The sequence below is a fragment of the Beta vulgaris genome, chromosome 3, assembly GCF_026745355.1.
Source record: "Beta vulgaris subsp. vulgaris cultivar EL10 chromosome 3, EL10.2, whole genome shotgun sequence".
NCBI classification, from domain to species: domain Eukaryota; kingdom Viridiplantae; phylum Streptophyta; class Magnoliopsida; order Caryophyllales; family Amaranthaceae; genus Beta; species Beta vulgaris.
Genome location: NC_079204.1, coordinates 51,431,347 through 51,453,642, shown reverse-complemented (window position 1 = coordinate 51,453,642; position 22,296 = coordinate 51,431,347). Strand labels below are relative to the sequence as shown.

Genomic DNA, 22,296 nt, shown 5'->3' with positions numbered 1-22,296 from the left:
TTATAAAGTTGGGGTACAACATAAAAATTAAAAAATCACATTGATATATAACTTAGAGAATTTTTGTTTGACAGAACTTTTACTACTTAATTAATTAAGCCAACTCAAATCTATTGAAATCTAGTCCCTAATTTAAGTTAGAGATTTCATTATTTTCAAATCTAGTCCCTAGTTTTAAGTTAGAGATTTCATTATTTTTGTAGCTAGTTTTTTCTTTTCATTATTGATAAGTTAAAGTCGAATCCCTTTCTAAAAAAAATATAAATGTTGATTTTCTAAAATTTTTAAACGGCTACCCACCTTCCGTAATTTCATACTCCCTCCGTTCTTTTTAGATGTAACATGTTGATTTTGGACACTATTCATCCAATACACTTTGACCATTAATTGTTATTTATACATAAGAAAAAATATAGTCATGTGGGATCTTGTTTGATTCGTCACGGTATACACTTTCCAAATAAATATTTTTATAATTTTTACTTTTATACAACTAGAGATATTATCGGTCAAAGTTGTGACTCAACAAATGTGAAAAATCCAATGTTACATTAAAAAAAAAACGGAGGGAGTATTAATTTAGTAGGATGCCTTCTAATGTTATTTTGTGCACAATGTGCACGTTGCTACCATATGTAGCATCTAGCCATCTCCTGAATCCTGACTCCTTTGTAGATGTTGCGTTTCTCTCTCCTATAAATTCAAGCACTATACAATGCATGTGCTAAAATCCACTTTTTTACACACTTTTTGGTTGAGTTGGGAATTTGGGCACCAAATTTTCTCAACTGTTAGTTGCATGCATTACTTATTCTCCAGTGGAAAGTAAATGGGATGTTTCAGGGTTTCTTTTCTTGGTCATTTTTATGGAGAACCTGACAAGTAAAAGGTTTGAACTTTGACATTTCTTTTATAATTACTACTATTATATTACTGAGATTTTTATTTAGTGTTTTGGAAGATAATAACTTTGGTAGCTGAACAAACCCTGACGGTGTAACCAAAGAAATCTTTGGGATATTTGTTGTTTAATATTCTGATTTTTAATTGTCCTGATGTTTCAAGTCTTCAAAAATAAAAGTAAAGACTTCTGTGATTAGTTATGATGTAGGTATGAAAATCCACCAATCAAGATTATGTTTTGTACAACATCAAGATTTTGTCTTAAAAATTGGGTTTCTATGATTCTATTTTGGGATACAAAGAGTTGATTTTGGTGTAATAGGATCAAATAAACTATACCCATATCAGATTTTGAAGTGGGTTTGAGGAAATTTTACTAGAATTATTAGTACAAGTGAGCTACAAGATTATTGCATAAAACCTCTTGTTATAAATACATAAATTAGGATAGTGTGAATTTGGATGTTCTGTGATAATTGGGATTGAGTGATTGACATAGAAAGAAATGGTTGGGAGTATTGCAGCCATGAGTAATGGTTTGTATAGTAATGGATCAATCCATCATCAGAATGGCAATGAGGAGAAGCTCGACGAGCTCCGAAGGCTGTTGGGAAAGACTGATGGTGATCCTTTAAGGATTGCAGGTGTTGGAGCTGGTGCTTGGGGTTGTGTATTTGCAGCTTTGCTGCAAGACAGTTATGGTAAATTTCGGGATAAGGTTCAAATTAGGATATGGAGGAGGTCAGGAAGAGCTGTTGATAGACCAACTGCTGAGCATCTATTTGAAGTGATTAATTCAAGAGAGGATGTTTTAAGGAGATTGATTCGTCGTTGTGCTTATTTGAAGTATGTTGAAGCGAGGTTGGGTGATCGAACTCTTTATGCAGATGAGATATTGAGGGATGGATTTTGCTTAAACATGATTGATACACCACTTTGTCCTTTGAAAGTTGTGACCAACTTACAGGAAGCGGTTTGGGATGCTGACATTGTTGTGAATGGATTGCCCTCGACTGAAACTCGTGAGGTTTTCGAAGAGATCAGTAAGTATTGGAAGGAGAGGATCTCTGTTCCACTAATCGTCTCTTTGTCAAAGGGAATTGAGGCTGCATTGCATCCTGTTCCCCATATAATCACTCCAACACAGATGATTCACCGAGCAAGTGAGAAAATCTCTTTCTCCCTTTCATTTTTACTTTCTAATAAGGTTTATCGTAAAATTACTTGTTTGTACCTGTTTCTGAATTCTGATTGTGATTGATCTTCCCTTGTTTATTCGACAAACTTCATCTTACTGAATTGGTTATAATAAAATTGCATATGTTATGAATATAAATAATTAAAGGGTAGTATTCTATTTGATGAACACTAGTGGGGATTGGAAAAACTGGGAAACGACAATGTTTATGTGGGTGTGTTTTATTATGAATGATGTTCATACTCCTTGACTAAATAAACTCACTGCATAGTTCTTAGAGGCAAGGTTGTCAGAATCAAAATCATACCTTGGATCGATGAGGGTGTGTAGGATCGGGATCTATAGAATCAGGTTTTAGGACCATGAGATCCTACTAGATATTTCCGATAATTAAATTACTGAAAAGCATCGTCTTGCTCATATGAAGTTGATACATGCCTACTTTTAAGCCTAAAAGTATTTAAACGCAAAAACACAAGTTGAAATTGATTTACAATCTCAAATTATCGTTGCGCGTGGGATTGAATCGTTTGATCGTATATAGTTCCTATCTACGCAAAGTTTTGTCCAAGTAGGATCGTGAGATCCTACAAACTTTAATATCCTACCGAGGATCAGGATTGATTTCTATATGGGATCGGATAATCATAGGATCGTAAGTTCTGGATCAGAATTTTAACCATCATGCTTGGAAGAACTCATGACCATGATTATTGTATGACCTACTTAAGAAAGAAGGAATCACGGGCGCGAATGCCTCGCCATTTCATGTCTGTATGACTGTATCCTGTTGCCATCCCCTTTCTGCTGTTTAGATGGCTACTACATCAGTTCATGTCAAAAGAGAGAAACATAAGGAATTCGCGGGAGGTGCAATATAGAAAAGTTATGACCCTAGTCCCAGGCAATGTCTATCAACTTTTGGACGACTACAAGAGACTAGATCTTGGTTCATGTAGCCAACCGCATATTGGGATGAAGGCTTTTTCACAGTCACGTATTCAACTTGTACCAAATTGCTTAACAGATGCTGCAGCATTTGTATCACTAGCCTTGTATATTGATTTATATAACTGTTCATGTGTCATCCTCATCTGAAAAGTTCTTAGAAGTCATCATTATTTTTGCACCATATTACCATAATTAAATTTTATGATATTTTCCCCTTTTTGATACAAACTTATCTCAAAATTTTAAGCATTCTCGTTCATGCCTGCAGCTGGAGTTCCAATGGAGAATATCCTTTACCTAGGTGGACCAAATATTGCCGCTGAGATCTACAACAAGGAATACGCTAACGCACGTATATGTGGAGCAGAAAAATGGAGGAAACCTCTGGCAAAGTTTTTAAGACAACCTCATTTCATTGTGTGGGACAATAGTGATCTTGTCACTCATGAAGTTATGGGGGGTCTGAAGAATGTGTATGCTATTGGAGCTGGTAAGCTACTACATGTTCTGGGTTATTAGAGTTAACCTTCAGTTACAGAAGTTCCTGATTGTTTTCATTATTGACACATATATAAGCTTAACGAAAATAAGGTTAAATTAAACACATTTATATGGTTTTAATGAAAACTTAATCAAAGATGATGAATCCAAGTCCGATCTTCGTTTTTTACATTTTCAGGAATGGTAGCTGCCCTCACTAATGAAAGTGCTACAAGCAAATCAGTGTATTTTGCTCACTGTACATCAGAGATGATATTCATTACTCATTTGTTGGCTGAAGAGCCTGAGAAGCTTGCTGGGCCGTTGCTGGCTGACACATATGTGACATTATTGAAAGGACGGAATGCATGGTATGGACAAATGCTGGCGAAGGGTGGTTTGAACCTCGATATGGGGGATAGCATTAGTGGAAAGGGGATGATTCAGGTACTCTTACAAACTACTATCATAATTCATGCTTCACTTCTGAGACGATCCTTTTTCCTTCCTTTTTTTTTCCGTTTTGGGGTGGTGGCCTATTAGTTTTCTGAAAGGTAATTAATTGGATAGCTGTTTGCAAGCTGCATAATTTGATCAGCATCATTAAGTAGGTTGGGATCAATGGCTCCCAGGATCCTAAATAACCTTCTAGTTTTCTTACTAAGGGCAGCATATATATGATCACTTCTATGGATATTTTTGTATATTGACTTTGAGCTTGACATTTATCAGGGTGTCTCAGCTGTTGGAGCATTCTATGAGCTACTGAGTCAGTCCTCCTTGAACGTGTCTCGTCACGGAGAAAGCAAGCCGGTCGCGCTTGTTGAGTTATGCCCAATCCTGAAGACACTTTACAAGATACTCATCAAGAGGTGTGATTTTTGACCTACCATATTATTCACTAGCTTTTTCAAGATGCCTAGCATACAATGTATGTCATATAGATTTGAAGATGTTAATTATAGTTGTTAATGGTTTGCTTTGTGTTAATTACAGGGAACAATCACCAATAGACATTCTCCAAGCACTGAGGGATGAGAATATGAATGATCCCCGGGATCGAATCGAAATTGCACAATCTCATGCTTTCTACATGCCTTCACTTCTGGGGAAGCCTATAGATTCTTGATTTCTCATTTGTAAAATGTTTTAAGTGGATCAAAGAATGAAAAAAACTTCCACATCATAATGATAGAAGCATCATATCCTCATAATTCACCTTTCATACCGAAGGATGCAGTTTACATGCATACAAGTAGTAGTAGTAGACTAGTAGTACCCCATTTAATTTTTGTCTCTTTTTCTAAGTTCAATTATGAGAATTGTTCTTAGGGGAAATTTAATTTAATGGTAAATGTGTTTGCATTAAAGTATTCATGGTAGGAATTGGAATTTACTCAAATAGTAAGATTTTCCATCTCACTAACGAATTCTAGGATTCAATCCCTACCCTTACACTTGCGAGATAAAAAAAAAATCCTTGTCTCGTCTTTCACTTCTCTGCCCTTGATTTTAATTGTGTGGTTAAGATTACAATTCCAAACGCGAAAAACTAATTCCAAAATGTGCTAAACGGAATTCTGTCAAAAACAATTAATCGTTGTATATTTAAACCACAAATATTATATATTAAACTAAAAATTTTAAATAAAGAAAACTAAGATGTTAGGGATTCAATTCTTATTAGGGACACATATGGAAAGGCAATTCCTTTTTACTCCACCTAACTTTGTCTAGTACCCTAACTAGGGTTATGTTGACCTACCACAAGTTTCTGTCATGTATGGCTTTTCATCTTACCAACCTAATTTTTTTTTTTTGTTATACTCCATTATAAAAGTTCGATTATAAAAATTAAGCTTCAATTTAATCGATTAGTTATTGCAACATTCCTCTTATTTAAAAGTTTTATATTAATGTCAATATACTAAATTTGACTATGTAATCTCTTAATTTCTCTGTTTATCGCAGATAAGTACATGCACCCAAGTGCGTGTAGAGCATGGTGCACCGTTTTCTAAACTAAGTTGTTCTATCATTTTTAGAGTCTATAATTTAAAAAAATTATTGTTATTGGCTTCCTTAAATTTTGCAATTAAAAATTCCTTCTTCAAATTTATATTTAAAGGTATATGTTCTTTTACAAGTGTAGATGTTCATTTATTATATGTTCTTTTCATTATAACCTTTTGTTCTTGGAAAAATTCACAAGAGAGAGCTCAACTGTTACCCATTTTCTTTTATAAGTCTCAACTATGGATTATTCCCTACAGGCTACAGGTCCCAAGTTTACTATCTTGTAATTCACATAGGTCATGCGTTACTTATAAGCGGTTTAAAAGATAAGATTTTTAAATGTTTACCATCTTCGAACACTTTCAGCAAGTGACAAAGTCCTATAAAATGGGACGAACATTTAAAAATATTACATTTTAAACCGTTTATAATTAATTCAGGACTTATAAAAATCACAATATGGTAAACTTGGGACCTGCAAAGAATAATTCATAGTTGGGACCTATAAAAGAAAATGGGTAATAGTTGGACCCTATCTTGTGAATTTCTCCTTTGTTCTTTTATAAATATAAAATTACATGTTCTTTTATTTTATGTTGTGTATTCTTTTTTAAAATAGAAAAGTTGTTCAAAAAAGTTTGTGTTCTTTTATATAAATGGTATGTTCTTTTTAGATGCACAATAGTGCTGTGCATAATTCACGCTTTGTCCTTTTATTATATGAGTTTTTTTTTTCATCTCTCTCTTCTCGTAAAAAAATAAAAAAATGTGCAACCTCTTGCAATTGTGTAAGGAAAAATTGACATGAATAATCTCAACTTTATATTATTTTGGAATAATCCAACCTCAGAGAATATCTTCTCAAAATAATCCAAACTATTATTTTTTTATATATTATAAATCTAAAACGGATTAGTGTAGGTAAGAAAATTGATACTTTAGTTTATTTTGAGAAAATTCCCTCAAAATTAGATTATTATGAAATAATCCAAAGTTGAGATTATTGTAAGAGACGGCTAAAAATTCATCTTAATTTCTCATTGTTAAAAACGAAGTATACCAGTTACCACAGTTTAAACTAACATTTCCCAAACATTAGTATAGGTTTGGAATCGGCGCAGTTGCCCAAACAACGTGCGGCATTCAAATCGATCAAGTTCCACGACGGTATACTACATAAAGAAAAGCAAACCCAGTAATTTAGGGTTTCAGTGAGATACAATACAACAATGGCGAATTGTGCAATTCCGAATGAAGGTCTCAAAGATCTTCTTAAACCTTTCTACCACAGAGCTTCTGAAGCCGAGGTTTTCTTCTACTTTTCTTTTGTCTTGTCTCCACATTTTGCTTTTCCATTCTTATTATTGTTCCAAATGATTGTTGAATGAATTCCCTCATTTTTCAATTCTTTGAATTGAATTTTTGCTTCTTGTAATTGGTGTCTGGAATTTGCTGAAATTCGTTCATTCTTGCTTAGAATGTTGGAACTCCTGCTCTGATTTTATACTGTGTCTGTTAATTTTCCATTTTGACTTTTACACTATTCGCAGATTTTATTTTGACCATATTAGTAATGAATAATTAGATGTATAATGGTCAAAGTTGTGCATTAGTAAGTGTGTAGGTCAAAGTCGAGCATTTACTTAAGAGCGGAAGGAGTATTTGATTAGTGTTTGAGTACCTTCTTTTGTAGGTATGATGTGATGATAAAAAAATTTAAAAAATTTCTTCCATCTAAAACAAGCAGAATTACTACATGTTTGAGAAATGCCTAGTTCATAACTATTTCTGGTGTATGTTCAATGACAAATGTTCGTATATCATGTTGTAAATGTAGTATATTGAGTGTCAAATTTTGTATATGGAAATCTTAGTATCACGACACCCTAATCTAGTAGCTATATCTAGACGGTGATATTATGTTTCGAATAAACTATATACAACAATATGAACAAAAATGTTTGTATTATTAATGAAATGGGTAACTTTGATTCCAATCCTAACTTACTACAATTTTTAGCAGTGTCTATTTTCCCTAAATCGAATAAATAGATTTTCTAATATTGTGTTTTTGGCTTTCAAAGGATCGCCTGTCAAAACTTGAGACTGTGATTTCGAGTAAGAAGGGTATGAGCTTAATGCTTGAACTAATCCTGGTACTTTCTAATAGAGTGCTTTGCAGTAAAATTTAATTTATTTTTCAAATAAAAAACCATATAAACAGGAATTTCTGAGGCTGGATCTGGTAATGAGGAATGTTCAACGAAGGTGAAAGAGTTGGAGTTGAAGTTAAAAGAAGTGACTGCAGAGCTAGCTGCTGAGCGAGAGAAGGTCCTACTTAGAATTATATTAACCATTCTTTATGGCTATCAATTTATGAAAGGAACTCGAGGATGTTTTTGTACTCACATTGATGGTTTTATGCAGGTTGCGAAGCTCACTGTTGAGAACAATAAGAAGGACTACCGCATGAGTCACCTTGTCCGTTCACTCAAAGAGACTGATCTCAAGTTGGAGCAATTGACTGCCAAATAGGTTGGTTGGCTACTAATATATGCGTCATGAGTCATGATGGTTTCCATGAGTATTCTAGATATTCATTATCTTGCAGACATGGTAATTTTATTTAAAAAAAATAATAAAAGATGCGACATCATGATTTTCAATTTGAACATGGTGCTCAAAATGTATCTCAAGTATGATAAGTACTAGTATATCCTTTTGCCTTGTCCATAGAACTATGAAACAAAGGGATTGCTTTTTTTTTTTTTTTTTGGTTGACGGAGGGAGGATAAATAGAAGACTAGAAAGCTGTATTAAGTAGCCTCTTTGTTTTTGACTTGAACTTCTTCAAATTAGGATCGGCTGAGTCCAGTTTTTGAAGGATAGCATAGAGATACTAGTACTACGTTCTCCCTCTAGTTTTTTTCTTCCAACGACATGCTAGAATGTATTCTTCTTTCGTGTGCTAAATTTCAAAATTATGGTGCTTGAATAAGCATCTAAGATTGTTTTTCTTCCATGCAAATGCAGTCACATTCAGATACACCCAGTCACCCACTTCATTTATCTTTATGAAATGGACTGCATACATTTTGGAGTACTCTTATGGCCTTATCACAACTAATTACGAGAACTGGATGTAGTGGTGAACTGGTGATTATAGCTTAAATGCAGGTATAAATAGTGGGCTTCATTAAGTGTAATAATGCCCTGTTGATTACTGCATTAGTAGCAGTGTTGCCACTGGTTTTTAATTTGAAATCATGATTATTTCAAGTGTCTGCATTTGAACTGATTCTGGCTCTTGAGTTTTGGGAATGAGCTATGAAGTAACTTCGCCGAATGTGAAGGCCATATGTGCTTTTCCAAATGGTACCTGGCATTTGGAAGTAAAAAAAAGTTTTTTATGTTAGTTGATTTGTTGCTACCTTCCAATTTCGGTTCTAATTTCTAAGCCTACAACCCATTGTGATTGGTTCAGGCCTTCCTTGCTGTATCTATGTTTTTTTGGCAATGAATCAAAAGATTATAACTTTATAAGGTGTGTTTACTTTATTGGATGTATAGAGTATGCTTTTCTTTGTCAATTCACCTATGAACTTGCATCAGCTATATGATACAAGCCTCTCAGCACATTTGCCAGAAAGTTCTTGTTCATATGTCTATGTTACTGTAACCTTGCACTGGAAATACAGTATGTGCGCAAATCCTGAACGAAGATAGAGTAGGTCAATAGAATATTGTGCCATAACTGGAGTTAATTTGTTAAGATATTGACATGCCTGTTGACCCATTTACAAAACCTGAAAACCAAGCCTTTTTAAGACCTATACTGGAGGATTAAAGTACCATAGACTCAAAGTCTAGCTATTAGTTACTTGTAAAGCTAACCTATGCTTTTTTATAGGAGTCTTCCTTTTAGTCCTGTCGAGGTTGTGATATTGCACATACATTTCATTCTAAACCGCAATGATTTACATGAAGAGCTGCCTTGACGCAATTCTCATGGCTTTTGTTTTGCAGATCGAGTCACGATTGACAAAGAACAACCTCAAGTTACCTCAGTGTATACAAACTTTTGAAGCCCATTGGATCTCTAGAACTGGATTGACTTAGTGTGAAAATTTAAGACTTGTGTAGAAGAAAGAGCAGGGAAGAGAACTTGAATTTAGGCTGCATTGTGACAATTCCGAGATTTATGACATTTTGGATGGATGTTCACTGTATAATTCAAGGACATCTTTGAGTGTAGAAGTTGAAACTTAACAAATTATTGGTATGCTTTGTTTTAGACTATGTATGCTGATGTTGCACTCTTGAGGTGCTAAGAAACTGGTAAGAGTAAACCACCGCCTTTGGTTCATAATATGATTGTTGCAGATGATCCATGCTCCATGGGGTTAAAATTGTTAGAAGGGTTTGTGCAAATTTCTTTATTTGAACACTCTACAGCCATTCCAACTTTCCAAGGCGGCAAATTACTCAAGAGTTTTTGTGCACATAAAACCTCCCTACTAATAAAATATTTGTCAAAACCTCCCTACTAATAAAAGATTAAATATATGAAGTTCCTTTTTTTTTTTCCGACGGATTAGTTATATGATTTTTAGTTTTGTTTTTGTGACAAGAGTTATATGAAGTTAAATGTAGTAATATCTATTAATTCGTGCTGAAGTTAATCTTGCTGATGAATTTAAGGTAATCCACTCTTATCCAAGACAAGAATCGACTCTCATCCCAAAGCTGTCCAGAATTTCCATTTTAGTCGGTCTAAAATCTCCAAAACATTTCGATGTATGCTGAAAATTTCAAGAACTTGTTCATGAAGGGTGCATTTTATCTAATAGTATACATTTATTATCTCTACCGTTCCCTGAACATATAATGTTTGTGTTCCAGCACTGAATAGTTTATAAGGGATCAACTGGTAACTCCACGTTAACAAGCTGCGGAAGTTGATTTGAAGAATTCCCCTTTGCTGCCTAAGTCAGTAAAGAAAACATCGGTAGCTCTCAAATACTATATAACTATGATTAAGAACGTACCTTAATAACTCTGGTCATGGGTATTTATACTCCTGAGAAAATCCTTATAATGATAGGACATCTCTCCTATTTGCTCAATCAAGTTTTTATTTTTTTATTCAATACTTATCTTTAGGCCTATCGGATTATGGGAGTAGTGATAAAACACTCATCATGAACGGTTATTGCGCCCACTTACAACCATATATTATTAAAAAAAGGTTGATGTGACACCTCTGTCAGAAAAAAAAAACAGACCCATATTTGTGTATTTGAAACCCCTATTATTGTTAAGCTCAATGTTTTTGTTAACTCAACCGCTGTTTCTGAAAAAGTAAACATGTGATCGCTGTCATAAAGCAAAATGTTGCATTGATTTGTGTGTCCCATTCAGCTCCCCCCCCCCCCTCTAAAAAGTACATTTGATTATTGATACAAACTCATGCTTGTGTATTTGAAACTCTTGTTATTGTTAAACCCCGTGTTTGTGTGTTTGAAACCCATGTTTTTGTTAACTCAACCCCTATTTGTGTATCTCTCTTTTGTTGGGATAAACCCACAACAATTATCAACAAAAATGTTAACTTCCCTAATATTATATTGACTTCATTTAATTGTTAAATTACCATTTTGTCCTTTTTGCAATTGTTAAATTACACATTTATCCTTGTGAGTGGGCAGTGACAACCGCTCATGATGAGCGTTTTATCACTCTTCGGGCCATAGTCCAACTGTGGTGTAGATGGATCATGCCCAATCCCATTATACATGGCACGTACAAAGAATATTGATAAGGCGCATATAAATGAGACTATTTTCCATACCGGTCTCATGAAGATTCCTTTCTTGATATGCGCATCACACCTCGACAGGTTGACCATGACTGTTTCGAGAGGTCTAATGAACTAGTATGAAACTTGGACAACCTCCATACACTTAGCTAAAATTGTTGCATTGATGTAAGTGAATCATGATCGATTCTTTCAAATTATGATTGAATATCCTAGCAGAAGGAAGGGTCGTTAATTATTGATTGCAAACCAGGTGTTTTTGAACATGTCACAGCAATCATGAATTTTTAAGTAGTACTGTAAAGACATTCTCATATCGATATTCATGATGATGATCATGACAATGTCTTTGTTCCAAGTACCTCTTTTTCTTCATGAATTTTTATTACATATGTATGGGTATAACCCAAGTTCATTAACGGCCTTCTCACTAGCGACCGCGAATGTACCTATGGACGCGAGTGCGATAAAACCATTAAAGGGATCGTTCGAGCCAGTTCATCACCTGGGACCGGCAGTGTTGGCGGACGCCTAACAAGACAATATAGAGGGAATCTTCCCACCTGTCAAATGCGTCACAGCCCTACACGTGTCAAAGGATCATACGTCCTGTCAGAGGAATAGTACTTCTATAAATACCCCAATGGTACTATTTCTGCAGTACATTCTCTTACACACTAAAAAATAGCTTATCTCTCTCTCTCTTATTTCTCTCTCTACATCCTATTGGTCCAAATATCTGACTTGAGCGTCGGAGGGGGTTTCCTCAAAACCACCCCGAGGGTAGTTTACGTTTGCATCCTGTGCAGCTTTCCAGCAAGGACGTGAGCTCTCCAGACTTGGCGGACTCTTGCGAGGACGCTAACCGTTTCAAACCGAAACAATTTGGCGCTAGAAGGAGGGGGCCTCCCAACCTTAGCGAAGAAGCAATCATGGGTGACGTAAACAACACAAATCAAGGATCCAAGGATAAGATGTCGCCAGACCTCGTCGCAGCCAGTCATCACTGGGGCGATAGGAAACCCACAATTCAACTACCAATCTCCCGAGGGACAGACACCAAATAGTAATGTACCTCTCAATTTAGCTCAGCTAAGTCAATTCTCACCTGAACAGCTGCAAACTGTGGCTTCTTTCATTCAAATGTTGACTGCCAACCCCCAACAAACACACCCAATCAACCAGCTGGCGGTGCACGTAAGCGACCACTGGTCACGGCCGGTAGAACGCGACGGCACCCCCTTGGAAATGCGATCTTTGAACCCTAGCGGACGAGAGATGGAAAAAAGGATTGATCAGTCAGACTATGAAGAAGACATTCTGGAGACAGAAGAATTGTATCATTCAGAGGAAGAGGCCCAGGGTGGCTCCCGTCGTGAGTACAGTGCCTCAGGCGCTAGTAACTATTCGATGGGAGGTCACCTACTCATTAAGCCTAAGCTCTCCCCCTTCACTATGGATATTTTGAACCATCCAATGACGAGAATCAAGATGCCAACCTCCAAGTATGATGGCACTTCGGATCCAGATGACCACGTGGCTGCTTACGAAGGTCACATGTTCCTTTACACTGATGTAGATGCCATATGGTGCAAGGTCTTCCCGTCCACTTGACAGGCTAGCCCAGACTTGGTTCAAAAGTCTAAAGCCAGGTAGCATCTCTAGCTTCTCCCAGTTGTCGTCCACATTCAGTACTCACTTCGTCAGTAATAGGCGCCGCGAGCGTACCACGGGAGAGTTATTGTCTGTCAAGCAGGGGGCAAATGAAAGTTTAAGGGACTATATCGGTCGTTTTAATGTTGAAGCCGTTTCAATTCCACGCTTACAGCAAGATGTAGCGGTGCTAGCCTTGATGACTGGCCTCAAGGAGGGTCACCATTTCGAAATTATCTGGGTCGTAAATCTTACACCACTCTGGGCCCGTCCTGGTAAAGCAAATGATTATATCAGAGGGGAAGAGTTTGACAAAGCTGTGGGCAACCGTGAATCTGAAAAGAAAGAGGACAAGCAAAAGAAAGATAAGGGCCGTGAATCTGATCGCGTCCGAGATGATAGACGACAAGAGTCGCATATGGTAAAAAGGAGATGAACGAGAAAGGGATGGCGAAAGGTATGACCGCGATCGTAGGGATCGTGAGAGGATGTTCGGGAAGGAGGTGAGCGCAGAGACAGATTTGACGCGTACACCCAGCTGACTACCTCAAGAAGTCAGATCTTTTTGAAGAACAAGGATAGCGACAAATGGCAGCGTCCTAAACCTATGTTCCACAAAAATCGTGATAAAAGCAAATGGTGTGATTTCCATGGGGATCACGGCCATGTCACGGAAGATTGTCGTCACTTGAAAGATAATCTAGAAGATTTGTTGAGAAGGGCTATTTCAGCCAATATAAAGCACAGACGAAAGAAGGAGATCTGGTGAAACCAGTCAAAAAACGTTCAATCAAGGATAAGTGAAATTCACGTCATCAGTGGCGGACCTATTCATGGAGGTAGTGTGAATGGAGCCAAAGCCAGCCTGAAGGAATTCAGGCACCAAGTCAATTTCAATGAGAGCATGAAGTGGAGGCATCCGCCAGCCATGCCGGCAATGACTTTCACCTGAAAGACGCAGAGCATGTGGTCTTCCCTCATGATGACCCATTGGTGGTCACTTAAGAATTTCGAATTGTTTGGTCCATAGGATCCTGGTAGACGGTGGAAGCTCAGCTAACATCCTGTATCTCTCAACGTTCGAAAAATTGATGATAGGACGAGAATACTTGAAGCCAGTCCGATATCCTGTAATTGGATTCACCGGGGCGTCTGTAACTCCAGAAGGTTTGGTGAGCCTCCCGGTCCGAATAGGAGACGGCAACGAAGTACGGGATGTCATGACTGAATTTCTGGTGGTAGACGTTCCTGGGCCTACAACGCCATAGTGGGACGCCTCTGATACATGATGTCCAAGGTGTCGTTTCCACTTATCATCTGACAATGCTGTTGTCACTAATGAAGGGATGACAGCTAAGCTGAGGGGAACCAGGAGGCAGCAAAGTCATGCTATTTGACAACCTTGAAACAGCCAGCTAGGAGGATGCCAGTGGAAGAAGCAAATCCACCCGGGAGAAAGCAAAGAAGGGCTCAAAGAAGGGCCGCGATGAATGAACAAGGAGAGAAAGGGTCAAAAAGATAAGGAGGAGATGATGGAAATATCAATGGAGGAGTTAGAGGCCAGGCCAGAGGATACGCCAAGGCCAAGCCTGATGGGGAAACTCAACAAGAAATGCTGGCAGAAGATCCCGAGGACGGTGGCTGTAGGGACGATATAGATCCGGAGGTGAGGTCAATTTGGTGCACTTTAAGAGAGAATGCAGACGTCTTCGCGTTCTCCGCTGATGAGATGCCAGGGATAGATCCCTCTGTAATTGTCCATCGCTTAAATGTAGATGGTGCCGTCCGTCCAATCAAGCAGAAGAAAAGAAATTTTTCGGCAGACAAGAATAAAGCCATAAAAGAGGAGGTAGATAAATTGTTAGCGGCGGGGTTTATCGAGCCATGTGACTACCCAGAATGGTTGGCTAACGTCGTTATGGTAAAGAAAGCGAACGGCCAATGGAGAATGTGTGTGGACTTCACGGATCTCAATAGGGCCTGCCCAAAAGACTGCTATCCTTTGCCTAGGATAGACCAGCTAGTAGATTCTACTAGCGGCCATGCTCTGCTCAGCTTTATGGATGCATTCTCAGGATATCATCAAATCAGTTACTTGAGCAGATAGAAAGAAGACGGCATTTATAACAGATGTGGAGTTTACAATACAAGGCGATGCCTTTTGGGCTTCGTAATGCCGGAGCCACTTACCAGAAGTTGGTCGATAAGTATTTGCGGATCAGAGAGGCAGAAACATAGAAGCTTATGTTGACGACTCCATTGTCAAAAGTAAATCTGACCGCGAGCACCTGAGGATTTGGCTGAAACATTTAGAACGCTGAGAAGGTACCAGATGAAGCTTAATCCTAAAAAATGTGTGTTCGGAGTAAAGGCTGGGAAGTTTCTTGGGTTTCTTGTCAGCAAAAGAGGAATAGATGCGAATCCGGAAAAGATTCAGGCAATCATGACCTTGCCAGAACCTAAAGGGGTGAAAGACATCCAAGGTTAACAGGAGAATGGCATCACTTACTCGATTTATCTCCAAGTCAGCCGACAAGGCCTTGCCTTTCTTCGCTTTGTTAAGGGGAAACAAAAAGTTCGAATGGGGGAAGACCAGAGCAAAGCCTTCGCGGCTGTGAAAGAGCACTTGAAAAAATTACCTACAATCACAAGACCGAAACAGGGGACGTACTGCAGTTGTATGTTTCAGCGTCACCAAAGACGGTCGCGGCCGTACTATTGGTGGAGAAGGAGAAACGACAGTGCCCCATATACTTTATAAGCCATATCCTTAACGGCCCGGAAGCCGTTACCAGTTGGTAAAAAGATGGCCTTGGCGGTCATCATAGCAGCCAGGAAACTCAGGCCATACTTCGATTGTCATCCCATCCAGGTGCTCACAAATCAACCACTGGAAAAAGCTCTTCAGAAGATGGATAGCTCGGGTCGTCTGCTGAAATGGGCCGTAGAGCTATCGAGTATGATATTCAATACAAGCCCAGAACCGCCATTAAAGCTCAGGCCTTGGCGGATTTCATGGTGGAAGCCTCGTATGAGGAAGAAGAAATAGAGCAGAAAGAAAGTTGGCTTTTGGAGGTAGATGGATCCGCCGCTGATAGCGGCTCGGGAGCCGGTATAGTAATGACAACCCGGAAGGTAACACTTTTCAGTACGCTATCAGATTCGGTTTCCCAGCATCAAACAATGAAGCGAATATGAAGCAGCCATAGCTGGTCTGAGAATGTGCTTGGCGGCTGGCGCCCAGCAAGTACTACTAAAGACTGATTCCTCAATTGGTTAGCGGCCAGCTAAAGGGGACTTTGAAGTTAGAGGGTAAACATGGCGAAGTATGTGCAGAAGGCAAAGAGTTGATAGCTCAGCTTCGGCTTTCGAAGTGCAGGCCATACACGCGAGCGGAGAACGCAAAAGCAGATGCTCTTTCTAAGCTAGCCAGCTCCAATTCATTCAACGTTGAAAGGACAGTCACCATAGACATGCAAAAAGACAAAGCATTTTAGAAGAGATTGTGACCGTCAACATGGTAAACCAGCAGGGGAATGGTTCAGTGAGCTGGTGGCGTACAAACTGACAGGGGTACTCCCAAGCAATCCCTTCGTCGCGAAGAAATTAAGACGACAGGCAAACTGGTACATCATATACAGGGATGAGCTATACAGAAAGTCATTTAGCCTGCCTCTACTAAAGTGCGCAACGGCATGGGAAGCGAAGAAGATACTGGAGAAATACATGAGGGCATTTGCGGAATCACATCGGAGGAAAAGCTTTAGCGTTAAAGGCGCTAAGGGCGGGTTCTACTGGCCAACCATGCTGGCGGATGCTCAGAGCTATGTCAAAAAATGTGACAAGTGTCAAAGATTTGCTCCCGTCATCAACAGACCAGCCAACGATCTGCAGCCCATATTTTGCCCATCCCTTTGCGCAGTGGGGATGGATATCCTGGGGCCGTTTACAAAAGCCGGGGGAAGGAAGTTCTTGATAGTGGGCATAGATTATTCACAAAGTGGATAGAAGCAGAACCAACAGTTCAAATTAAAGCCCACCAAGTCAAGAGATTCATTTGGCAGAATATAATGACAAGGATTGGGATTCTCATGGCTATTGTTTTTGACCATGGCGTCCAGTTCGACTGTCGTCCAATTCAAGCTTTCCTGACAGAGTACAGAGTAAAATTCGCATACTCAGCTGTGTGCCACCCACAAAGCAATGGCCAGGCGGAGGCCGCGAATAAACAAATCCTAAACGCCCTAAAGAAGAAGCTGGATGAATTTAAGGGAAAATGGGCAGATATGGTGCCTGCCGTCCTATGGTCGAACAGAACAACAGAAAGAAGCGACGGGAGAAAATCCTTTCAAACTGGCTTTCGGAGCAGAAGCAGTGTTGCCGGTCGAGGTGGGTCTGCCCTCATACCGGGTGAAACATCAGGATCTAGACGCGAATGGCAGGCTCTCAAGAAAGTCTGGATTTCTTACCCGAGGTAAGGCTCATGGCGGAATTAAGAGCAGCTGCTTATAAGAACAGAATTAGCAAGGCCTACAACAAGAGAGTCTGGGAAAGACAGCTGGAGGTCAATGATCTCGTCCTCAGGAGAACAGCCGCCACTGGTAAAGCGCATGCTGAGGGAAGCTAACTGAAACTGGGAAGGCCCGTACATAATCGCTAAGAAGATAGGCCCCGGTTCCTTTATCCTTAAAGATATGGACGGAAAAGAACTCAAGAATTGCTGGAATGCGGATGTTCTGAAAAATATTATGTGTAGGCAATAATTGTAATTGGCCAAGAGCCCTTGATTGAATTACACAGATAATAAAACCTACACTAGCGTCCTGATAAATTCTTTGTTTGTTATTGTATCGTATTCTTTGTCGGAAAAAAGTAAGTGCATTAACGGTCATATGACAGACCTAGCACACAAACTAAAGCCATATAACAGGCTAAGTGCATTAACGGTCATATGACAGACCTAGCACAAAACTAAAGCCATATAACAGGCTAAGTGCATTAACGGTCATATGACAGACCTAGCACACAAACTAAAGCCATATAACAGGCTAAGTACATTAACGGTCATATGACAGACCTAGCACACAACCTAAAGCCATATAACAGGCTAAAAATATATTGACGGTCACATCAGCATACGGACGATAAGCAAAAATAAACAATCAGACTTTAGAAGTACTTTTCATAGATTAAAAGCTACTGGCTTGGCGGCCAACTACAAAAAAAATTATGGCGGCCAATATGAAAAAAGGCTTTTAGTCATAGCAAAAAGTACTTAGAGAAATAAAACAAAGTAATAGTTCAAGGCGCCACCAAAGGGCGAGTTACAACACCAATAGTTCAAAAAAGATATTACAAACTCGGATGCAAAAAACAAAAACTAAAGACTGTTTGAAGAACAGGAAGAGCTGGTAGATGGCCGCCAAAAGCTTCAAGGGGCATGAGGTCCTGGCGTCGTGGGCTCCCGGGGATCCACATCTGCTATGGCGTCCTCATCCGCAAAGTTAGAATCCCCCTCAAAAGGTGACAGATGTTGGCCCGCCGCATGAGCATCTTCAATAACGTTCCAGTCAAAGCCTGGAACGGTTTTGCAGACACATCTCATAGCAGCGGCCCAGCCACCGTCATATCTCTTATGCAGCTCCGCCACATACTCATCGGACGCTTTGAACTCAGCAACAGCGTTGGCGGCCCCCCGAGCCTCACGCGGGGAGGCGTCCAGAACAAGCACTATCTCTTTCTCATTATTAGCGACCTCCACCGCCTTAGTCAGAGCTTTAACATTCTCTTCAGTCTCTTCCAGGAGTGACGCCCTGTCCCTCAAGGTCGCCACTTCATCCTCTAGAGGCGCCACCTTCTTCTCGGCCTCCTGAAGTAACTCCTGGCAAGTCTCCAGCGAGGTTTTGTAGGAATCCGCCAGCCTCTGGTACTCCAAGTACTGCTCTATCAGCTCGATAGCAGCATTGTTGGCCTATGAAAGAAAGTAAGGAACGTTAGCAAAAAAAAAAAAAAAAAAAAAGAGAAAGAAAAGAAAGAGAAGAGTTAAAATCATACCACTAACTGGTCATGAGCCAGCCTAGCAGCTGGAGTCTTCAGAGAGCCTGAAGGGCGATCCAAGGGCAGCTGCATACCCTTGAGAATACGGTAGGCAAGAATGCCACCGTTCTCAGGGATGTCAGAGTACAAGGATTCATCCTCCCTGACGTCCCAATTTGGCTGATAGATCTTGCCAGGGGTCACAGTCTGAGGAGCAAAAGCGGCCGCCACCGTGTCGCTTAACGGCACCTCCTTCTTCTCAATCCATTCCCGGAACCTATAAAAGATCCCAGGAGAAAGGTTGGAGAGGAAGCTAGGAGTGGCAATCAGCTCTCTCAACTTCTCCTTAATAGAAGAAGTGTTTTGAGATACCAGAGAACCACCCACAGCTGTGCCGGCACCAGGATCAGTGGCGCCCTCATCTCGTACTTCCTCAGCAGAAGGATCCAAGTCCTCTACAAGGACTTCATTGACAGATGGGCCCTCTACTGCCTGCCTCTTGTTGGCGGCAGAGTCCTCAGCAGCTTGTTCCCGGGAACGCCTCCTATTCAAAGTGCCACCCCTGGTGACGGTCCTGGTGGTGGAGGACCTCAAGGGGACGGTAGGTGAGTTGGCAAGAAGTGGCTGCAACCACAGGGACGCGAGTGCTGGTAGACGCGCCACGACCCCTTCTCGGAGCGGTTTGGGGGCCATGACGGTTCCCTCCCCGGCGACCATTGGTAGCACTGTGCATTGTCAGGTAGTCGGAAGGAGGAGGAGCAGGTAAATGTGTTAGTGGTTTATAGTCGTCGTCGACGCCAAGAATGTCAAGATCAAGGCAGCCAAGACCTGCGAAAAAAAAAAAAAAAAAAAAAAAAAAAAGGGAAAAGACATCATCAGGACGATTAAATATATATATGTGCATGTATAAAATGAACATAATAATCTTATACATATGTTGCCGCCATCAAACGGACCAATCCGACAACATTACTTACCATTCTCATGGGCAGGAGACAATAAGAGAGCCGACAAGGGCTTGTCCCCAAGATGTACTTCGTATGGGGAAGCCAGGTTGAAGGCTCTTTAGACTTAACAACTCTCCCATCCTCATAAGTGATATCGTAATCGACCGAATCAAAGTAATCATAAGCCGCTAACTCTTCCCCAGTTAGCGGCTTCAGAGTCAAGTGCTCCATATGCGGAGCAGGTTCAGTAAAATGGCGGCGTACAGGGTAGTCGTCCGGCACCCGTACCCAGAAGAAGGCATCCTGCCAGCCTTTCAGGCTGGTCATCTTGGGCTGAACCGTCATCTTCTTATCAGCCGTCATAAGAGACCACCATCCAGCCAGACGGGAGACCCGTTCTTCTTCAACCAATGAAGATGGGGAACAAATTGAGGGTAGGGGGAAAGTCCAGAAAGCGTATCACCCTATATACGCAATAAGGTTGCGGACGGCCAGAGGAGTCAGTTGGGCCAAGCAAACGTTGAAGGCATTCAAAATCTCCACCAAAAAGGAATCCAGAGGAAAACGGAGACCAAACTCGAAGTGATGTGTGTAAACGGCCACATGACCGGGAGGACAGTCCGTTATAATAGATCCTTCTGACGGCACAATCAATCGGTAAGGGGCCGGCATGTGGTATAAATCCCGGGCCACCCGGGGATAATGCAACTCCAAAGCCTCTCGACGCCAGGACTCATCTATCACTACAGAAAGAGGACCATTACAGGCGTCCTCAGGAAGCCAGACAGCATTGGTTCCAGGACCCACCTCATCACCCCCTCTCGGCCCGACCGAGAACTCTCTTCAACCATTGGGGCTTTGGAAGCCGCCACTCCAGTGCGACGCTGATAAACAACCTCAGTATTGTCCTCTTGGGCCATAGCAGGTGAAGCACTGTCGTCACCTAAATCAACAATAGGGGGGTTAGGAGTGGTGCACTCCTGCAAACGGTCGTAAAAGTCGGACGAAACTCTAACCCCCGCATCCGCCAAGCTATCTAACCAAGCATGTTCCCTAAGAGGAAGGACATCAAGACCAGGGACGCATCTGTTGGCGGGTGCCTACGGGTGCGCCTAGCTAAAATCTGATGCCTAAGTTCCCTAAGCGTCTGCTTATCACCACTCTGGCTAGCATTCAGATATTTCAAAGTCAGATTTTGCTCCTCAGGAGTAGCAGGGTCGTTAAGGAACTTAGACCTCAACTCTTTTTCTCTATCAACAGTAGGGGGTATGTCCGCCAACAACCTAGTTCTTCCCACAGGGCTAGGGTCAGACTCATAGGCTTGGTCAATAGAGGGGGAAGAAGGGTCACTTTCAATCATAAAAACCTCATTGAAGGCATTTTGGCTATCAGATTGGTCCGACATGGCAAACACAAGAAAAAGAAACGGAAATGAGGGAAGAAGTATGTAATTACCTGGAAGTGTAAAATCGCCGAAAAAAGAGAAGAGACAGGGAGCGAAACTTGCCGAAAAGACAGATAAAACTCCAAAACACCAAAAGCTGAGACCTTGGACCGGAAAACCACCGAAAAATCACGAAAACCAAAGCAAGGTAAAACCCGGAAAATACAAGTCAAGAAAAAGCGAAATCCCGAGTGTCACCGGAATCGGAAGAAGAAAACCAAGAAAGTGACGAGCTTTTTGGTGGCAACGGAGCACTAAAAAGCAAGCTTTAGAGCAGTGTAAGCTTTGGCTATGGAGGTTTTTGCCAGAGAGTAAAAGTAAGGAAGGAGGAAGCTCTTTGAAAAATGAGATAAAAAGTCAGAAATAAAAACCGCCTTTTTGTTTTTATACTAGGATGAGCGGTTAAGATCGAGTAAACTCTTCAACTTCCTCTCAGATACGTGCCAAGTGTCAAGCCTACATTAAAACCTAATAAAGCATTTGGGCGGGATTTTCGGAAAAGGTAATCATTAACTTTTCGAAATCCTTCAACTCCCTACGACGACACGTGGCACCCCACAAACCTACCCCACTAAGAAAGGATAAAAGATCAAAATAAAAGTAAAAAGAAATATAAAAATACCGTCACAAAAATGTCCGCGTCCATCCGACAACATCTCAGTGGTCGCGACCACAAAAGATGCTGGGGGGCTAGTTGTATGGGTATAACCCAAGTTCATTAACGGCCTTCTCACTAGCGACCGCGAATGTACCTATGGACGCGAGTGCGATAAAACCATTAAAGGGATCGTTCGAGCCAGTTTCACCTGGGACCGGCAGTGTTGGCGGACGCCTAACAAGACAAAATAGA

At 40.5% G+C, this 22,296-nt stretch overlaps 2 protein-coding genes across 4 annotated transcripts; one reads left to right on the top strand and one right to left on the bottom strand.

Annotated features, from left to right (window-relative positions):
• Positions 1-622: 622 nt before the first annotated feature.
• On the top strand, positions 623-9,917 carry LOC104889391 (hypothetical protein). Of its 3 annotated transcripts, XM_057393167.1 has the most exons (10): positions 623-2,066; positions 3,321-3,542; positions 3,732-3,979; positions 4,265-4,404; positions 4,529-6,855; positions 7,633-7,675; positions 7,773-7,879; positions 7,976-8,083; positions 8,582-8,725; positions 9,575-9,917. In XM_057393167.1, exons 1-5 carry the CDS (start codon positions 1,409-1,411, stop codon positions 4,659-4,661), a joined length of 1,401 nt encoding a protein of 466 aa, XP_057249150.1. In that variant the 5' UTR covers positions 623-1,408; the 3' UTR covers positions 4,662-6,855; positions 7,633-7,675; positions 7,773-7,879; positions 7,976-8,083; positions 8,582-8,725; positions 9,575-9,917. The 3 variants fall into 3 exon arrangements, with proteins under 3 accessions (XP_057249150.1, XP_010672900.2, XP_057249149.1); XM_010674598.4 differs by lacking the exon at positions 8,582-8,725; XM_057393166.1 differs by lacking the exons at positions 7,633-7,675; positions 8,582-8,725.
• Positions 9,918-18,450: 8,533 nt separating this feature from the next.
• On the bottom strand, positions 18,451-20,387 carry LOC104903513 (uncharacterized). Its single transcript, XM_048641635.2, has 3 exons — positions 20,033-20,387; positions 19,074-19,883; positions 18,451-18,990 (listed from the first exon to the last, which is right to left on the bottom strand). The coding sequence occupies exons 2-3, from the start codon at positions 19,770-19,772 to the stop codon at positions 18,451-18,453; spliced, it is 1,239 nt and encodes a 412-aa protein (XP_048497592.2). The 5' UTR covers positions 19,773-19,883; positions 20,033-20,387.
• Positions 20,388-22,296: the final 1,909 nt, after the last annotated feature.

Coding starts and splice junctions, on each gene's coding strand:
- LOC104889391 (XM_057393166.1), top strand. CDS start 1,409: ATGGTTGGGAGTATTGCAGCCATGAGTAATGGTTTGTATAGTAATGGA. Junction 3,543..3,731: donor TGTGTATGCTATTGGAGCTG/GTAAGCTACTAC, acceptor TTACATTTTCAG/GAATGGTAGCTGCCCTCACT. Junction 4,405..4,528: donor TACAAGATACTCATCAAGAG/GTGTGATTTTTG, acceptor TGTTAATTACAG/GGAACAATCACCAATAGACA.
- LOC104903513 (XM_048641635.2), bottom strand. CDS start 19,772: ATGGTCGCCGGGGAGGGAACCGTCATGGCCCCCAAACCGCTCCGAGAA. Junction 18,991..19,073: donor TGGCTCATGACCAGTTAGTG/GTATGATTTTAA, acceptor TTTCTTTCATAG/GCCAACAATGCTGCTATCGA.